The sequence below is a fragment of the Triticum dicoccoides genome, chromosome 3B (assembly GCF_002162155.2).
Source record: "Triticum dicoccoides isolate Atlit2015 ecotype Zavitan chromosome 3B, WEW_v2.0, whole genome shotgun sequence".
Classification (NCBI taxonomy): Eukaryota; Viridiplantae; Streptophyta; class Magnoliopsida; order Poales; family Poaceae; genus Triticum; species Triticum dicoccoides.
Genome location: NC_041385.1, coordinates 760588899 through 760595347, shown reverse-complemented (window position 1 = coordinate 760595347; position 6449 = coordinate 760588899). Strand labels below are relative to the sequence as shown.

At 46.8% G+C, this 6449-nt stretch overlaps 1 protein-coding gene across 1 annotated transcript; it reads left to right on the top strand.

The window, feature by feature from the left end:
• Positions 1–519: 519 nt before the first annotated feature.
• On the top strand, positions 520–1447 carry LOC119278331 (flowering-promoting factor 1-like protein 2). The gene has a single exon (XM_037559690.1). The coding sequence runs from the start codon at positions 636–638 to the stop codon at positions 987–989; it is 354 nt and encodes a 117-aa protein (XP_037415587.1). The 5' UTR covers positions 520–635; the 3' UTR covers positions 990–1447.
• Positions 1448–6449: the final 5002 nt, after the last annotated feature.

Here is a 6449-nt window from a genome sequence, read left to right as displayed (position 1 = left end):
CACCTTGGAGACCCACAAAGCTGTAAATCAGCGGTGAAGCTACGTCGAGTTCGGATGAGGATGCATGTGATCTCTCATTTTTTCCATTGGTGGTTGCTGTGTTGCAGAGGCAGGTGATGGGCGTCGATGTCAAGCTCAGGGGACTCTTCCACAGTGTTGACTGTAATTTTCTTTCCTGTGATTGATGAATAAATTCCAAAAAAAAAATGCGAGCACCAGCTTCAAGTTTAAGACTTAAATGACCCTGGTAGGCATAGATACCACTGTACTTCTAACCGTTCTACCGGTTCGCTTCTCATCATTGTTTACTGGTAGATCTTATCCCTATCCGATAGAAATCTTAACTAGAAAAAACAAATACCAGAGTACATGTATTCGAGCACTGTCTCGCCCAGAGTGAATAAACACGGCGGGGCCATGCCCCGTGCGCTCTCGCCATCGAGACGTAACGTACGTATCATGCAGTGCACCGCTCGCGGCAATGCACCGGCCGCCTCTATTTATAGCCTCCCACGCCCCATCCTTTTCCACATCCCAGCCTCAACAACCACCAAAGTACACACACCACACTAATCAAGTACACATCCAGGCCACCAAGCCACCGAGCGAGCGATCACCATATCACACATAGCGCCATGTCTGGCGTGTGGGTGTTCCGCAACGGGGTGGTGAAGCTGGTGGAGAACCACCCCGCGTCGGCGGCGGGGCCACCGGGAGGCGGGGCGGTCCGGCGCAAGGCGCTACTGCACACGCCCACGGGGGAGGTGGTCGCCTCCTACGCCTCCCTGGAGCGCAAGCTCGTCGCGCTTGGCTGGGAGCGCTACTACGCCGGCGGGGGCGGCGCCGCCGGCGACTGTATGCTCAGGTTCCACAAGCGCTCCTCCGTCGACCTCATCTCCCTCCCCAAGGACTTCGGCCAGTTCAGCTCCGTCCACATGTACGACGTCGTTATCAAGAACCGCGACGCCTTCCGCGTCATCGACGTCTAGCTGAGCTAGCTGGCTGATCCGGCCATTCGATGAAGCAAGCACAGCTAGGTCGTGCAAGCCGGCGGCCGCTACCGTCGCATCCATGTCGTCATCGATCTCCGCTGGTTAACTTTTCCACCTTGTGTACGTGTGTGTATGTGTGTGTACGTAACCTGCACGTATATACGTGTGTATGTATATGTACGTTGTGTATTGACGTATATGTAGATATACATGATGCTTGTGCATTGTGGTTGATTAATTTGTCTACTATAGTACTATTAGGCCATCGATGTGCGGGGACCTTGTGCATCACTTGCCACTTGCTCGTCTTCTTTTGATCAAGCTTGTTTGTTATACAACTGCTGCACCCGAGAGCAAACCACATGTTGTTGTGTCTCATAAGGCAGCATATTATTAGTATAAGGTGATGTTTTCGCTGATAGCGAGACGTCTACTATGGCTTTGTCAATCTTAAAGCACCACGACTCCGGTTAATGTTGTGTGAGTATGTGCCATTAGTGGTGGACTGGTGGTGTATCAGCTATGTTGTGTTGTATTCGGTGTTTCTAAAAGAAATGTTTGTTTTGTGAATGCTCGTGCAGCTTCTGACCAAATTACATATATGTAAACCTGTTTCAGATAACGCCATTTTGCAAAATTGAATTTCGGATGAAAAAAAATAAAAGGTTGACATGGTCCTAGGTTCCTAGTATTGTGCGTCAAAAGAATTGTGCGGTGCAACTTTTTGCAGGTTTGAAGAAACCCAAACGCAAGCTCTCCTGTTGGGAGTGATTTTGTTAGTACATATAGGCACTTGTTATCAACTGGAATGTCGTTTTCCATTGATACAGGAATACTCCCTGCGTCCCATAATATAAGAGCGTTTATGACACTACACTAGTGTAAAAGACACACTTATATTATGGGACGGAGGGAGTAATACATATTGGTGAGAAGCACAAAGACATCAAGACTAAGATCTTACGGTGGTGGGCTAAGGATTCATCCACCTCAATAGATCATTTAACCTGTGTTTGGTCATTATGGGCATTCCGCATTTCCAACGCTTTATTGAGAAATTCCTCTGATCCCATATTCCATAGGTTTCAATAAACAGTGACATTTACTTTCGATGTTTCTTCTACTTGTAAACCGTCAAGGCATCACACCGTTTCATCCCAAATGAGCACATCCTATTAGCATGTGTCACTGTTAAGAGCATGTATAATAAACATACAACATTAATGTGATGGTATCCTCCACCGATATCCTCCATTGCAGACGACCTCAAGAATCATCACCAAAGGCAACAGTGACATCAGTGGAGAAAAGACAGCTATGAGTGGCGCAAGAGAGAAGCACCGGATATGTTTTCATTAAAATATATTAGAGAATACTGTAATATACACTCTCAACGTTTGCGTCTGCGTGAATACTGCAATACATTACAATTTTCACGTGCATTTCCAATGCCTTATTTATAAACCATGACATTTACTTCAGTATATATTCTCTTTTTAAACCGCAACAGCACTCGAACCATTTTGGCACAAATGAACATCTCTACTCTTATGAAATACGGAGTTGGTGATGATGGTGTGCCTGTCATCCTGCAATATAGGCCATCCGATTTATATCTGACGGATAGGAAGGAAACTATGACAATTTTGCAAAAAAGATACCCACACCCCTCTCCACATTTGCAAATAAGGTCTTTCCTCGTTTATCCTTTTCTCCCACAAGATAAACTACTCATACAAATGCATCTTGATGTTCCATGCAACGCATGAGCATCTTGCTACTATCTTATTATTGGCTATTTTGTGTCGCTACCAACAACTTGTGCGATAACAGATTTCTTCTGCCGATATCCTTCGTTAAAGACGACTGCAAGAACAATCACCAAAGGTGACGGCGACATTAGTGGAGAAAAATAGTTATTAGGGGCACAATAAAGAGGCGCCGGATATGGTGATGCCCCTGCAAAGCAAGGAGGAAACCGATGCGGCTTTGCTAAATCCTAAACCTTATTATTGGAGACAACAGCAAGAATCATCACAAAAGCTTTTGCAAAATGATACTATTGTCTTTGACTTCATGTCGTTCTCTGTCCCCCAACCCCACTGGCGTTCCTTTTTCTTTTCTCCCCGTAAAATCACAGTAGATACAATTCGGCCATGGACATGTCGATTCCGGCATACCTAGAGATTCCCTTGAGGGTGGATAATTGCTTGGTTCTATACGGCCATGGAGTTACGAATTGTGTGGCTGTAATGCGTTTACCTAATTAAGAGAGATGACACACCAATGCGTGTAGGTGCAATATTTTCACATCCTAGCCTGCAGCATCTGGAAATTTGAAGTGCAAATTAACAATACATGCTTTTAGGACATCAAACTTAAGAACAACCACTAGGTGAGTTCTGTTTTTTTCGAACAGGCAAGAGCTTTGCATGTTGATTTATAAGATTGGGACCAGAACAGAAGTTCAGTTTACAGCTTATAGTTTAAGAAGTCGTAGCACCCTCCACCTATTTCAGACAACGTTTAAATTTCATACAAGGCCGCCGTTCGAACCACACACTATTTCATACGCCAGGCTAACAACAATATGCACAACTCAGCGACTATCTTATCGGCCACCTTCGCCTCCAGCTCATGCTTATTTTCCGAGACTCGGTTGTTTCTTTCTTTCCAGATTGTGAACATTGTTAGGCTGATGAGAGCGCTGATCTCCTTTCTCCGGGCCATAGGTGTGCGCTTATGAGATCGTTCCCATCAATCGCAACCATGAACCAAACTGTACTGGCAAAAGGGCATTGCATCAGTAGGTGGTTTAGAGTTTCCGGCACCTGCAAGCACAGCAGGCATGTTGAAGTCCCCGGTTCTGTAGCCGGTCCGCTGTCTAGCATCTATTGAATAGAGCGAGCCATCCTCCCGTCACCGCCGGCGGGCGCCGCCGGGCAAAGCCCGCGCGGTGCCGGCGGCGGTGGGATCTCGCCTGCCTTCGCCTGGAGCAGGGGCCGCGGGGGGCTCCTTCCTCGGGCGCGGCGGCGGAACTCGGCGGCCGGCGCGTCGGGTGGCGCGCGCTGATGGGATCTGAGGCGGCGGCCTCGCTGGTGCGGACGGCGCTACTCCGACGGCAGGGAGTGCTCGTCGGTGAGGTAGGCCGGATCCCCTTGGCTGCGCGGGCAGCGAGGTCCCGGTGGGCGCTGGTCATGGCACGGGAAGGCCCCGGGTTCCCCTCGTCAGATCGGAGGCGATCTGGTCCGCTCGTGATGCATGACCTCCGGCCGGCTTGGCTCACATTGTGGCTGGTTCGGAGGTGGCGGCAAGGTGCTTGGCCGGGGGAAACCCTTGGCCGCCGGTGGCGGTCACGGCGTCGATGGTGTCCCGGACGCCATTCCCTCCTTGGTGGCGCCACCAGGCCATACTTCCCCTGCCTCCCCCCTTCCCCTACGTCCGGGTGAAAACCCTAGCCCCGGTGGCTAAGCGGCGGCGGCGTAACAGCGTCGTCACCTTCTTGAAGGCGCCGGCTTGGGCCTGGGGATGCTGGGTGTGCATGGCGAGTTTGTCTGGTTCCTGGTGGCGGCCCGTCTGATCTATTGCGTCGCAGCTCCGCTCATGGCTGCGGTGCTTATCTTCCGGACGTGTCTCCGATGGCGACCTCGCCCTTCCTCACCTTGTATTTGCGGTGGTGGAGTGGTACTTCATCTCACCCATTGATGGCGGCGGAGATCGGCGGCATGGCGTCGTGGAGGCTCGGCGTCCGATGCGCGGAGATGGACTCGCGCAGGAGGAGGTAGCTGTCTGGCGTCATGGTGACATCGATGGCTGATGTGGCCTTCACAAGGTAGAAGACTCAATATCATCTGAAGACGGACCTGTGGAAGATGGCGGCGACGATGCAAGAGTGCGTCTAACCGGATTGTGCCCCAGACCCGGTATGTGGCTCGGCTGGGGCTTTCGGCTTTTGATGTTAGGTTTAGGTGAGTGGTTTGGGTAGGTGCGCAGCTAGCATCCCTTCATCATATGGATAAAAGTAGCGGCATATGTTGCCAAGATGGTGGATTCAGATATATTGTTTGTAATACTTTGTAAGGTCCTCGAGAATAATTAATAAAGTGGCCGTATGCATCTCCCAGATGCAGAGGCCGGGGGTCATCCTCCTTTTCTAAAAAAAAGCATGCGTATTGTTCCTTCGAAGAATTCCATATGCAGTTAAGTTCTTTGGGGACCATACAGGGCAAGTATGTGTGTGCAACGAAAAGAAGAAATATATACCCAACACAAAGAGGTTGTGGTTCTCCTTGTCTGGCTTTGGCCAGACCGACGGCTGTGGCGTATGAGGGCGTCGTGCCCTTCTTGAAGGCGCGGTCATGGTTCTCCATGTCTTGTTGATGCTCCGGGTGAAAATTGGTCTTTTGATCGGGCGGAGGCAGTGCTTCGGTGTCGTATTCTTCTTGAAGGCTCCAACTTGAAGTCGATGTTCCGTCATTGGTCAGCTTCGCCTCTTCGCGGTGGTGGCAAGCGGTGCTTTGTTTTTCATTTGTGGTTGGCTTGAAGTTCTTTGGGGTGTTGTTGCTGATCTTCAGCTCCCTTTGTATCCTATCTTGGTTGTGTGTGTTTGTGCTGTTGTGTTGTATGTGATTCAATGTTTGTTGGTCATTGCACTTTATATACAATACGGTGAGAGCCCTTTATGAAAAGAGGAGAAAAATGTTAAGACAAGGCGTTGCACTTGCATGGGCTGCAGTACCTTTTCACAACAGAAATGATAGAGTTGGGTTGTCCCTTTTTCGGTGATTGGTTACTCACCTAAAAAATAAATAAATAAAACTGTTCATTAACGAGGGCTGTCCTCCTTCCATTTTCTAGCATTTTAAATTCTTTTGGTTTCGTATGTCTGCTTTGGTTCTCTGACGTTTCTTTTCATAAACACAAAAAATTTAGAAGTGTGGACGCCTTTTATTAACATGATTTTTTTAAAACATTGAATATTTATTAAATAATACATAATCATTTTTAAAATTACAGGATTTTTTAATGAATAAATATTTTTAATAATTGCATGAACAAGCTTTGGCTCTCCAACGAATGTTTTTTTGTTCTATTAGTTAATATATATTTCTAAACCATAAAAAAATTGAAAATTTTTAACAAAACTTATAGTGCAATCAAGAAATGTTTATAAAATGTAAACAAATGTTCATGCAATTGAAACAAAATGTTGATAGCATTATAAATGTAAGTGATCTTTTAGAAATATTCACATGTTTCAAAAAACTGTTTATAATGTATTCTCTTAAAATTATTACATAACATATGATTGTTCATTTTGCATAATTTTAAAAATGTTTCATACCTTTTAAAAATATACTTTATATTTTAACAAATGCTCACGTGTTTCAAGAAATGTTTGTGAAGTTATGTAAAAAGTTCTCGTACAATGTAAATAATGTTGGTGTAGTTAAAACA

Bases quoted from the DNA above. Each gene is read 5' to 3' on its own strand.
- LOC119278331 (XM_037559690.1), top strand. From the start codon at position 636: ATGTCTGGCGTGTGGGTGTTCCGCAACGGGGTGGTGAAGCTGGTGGAG.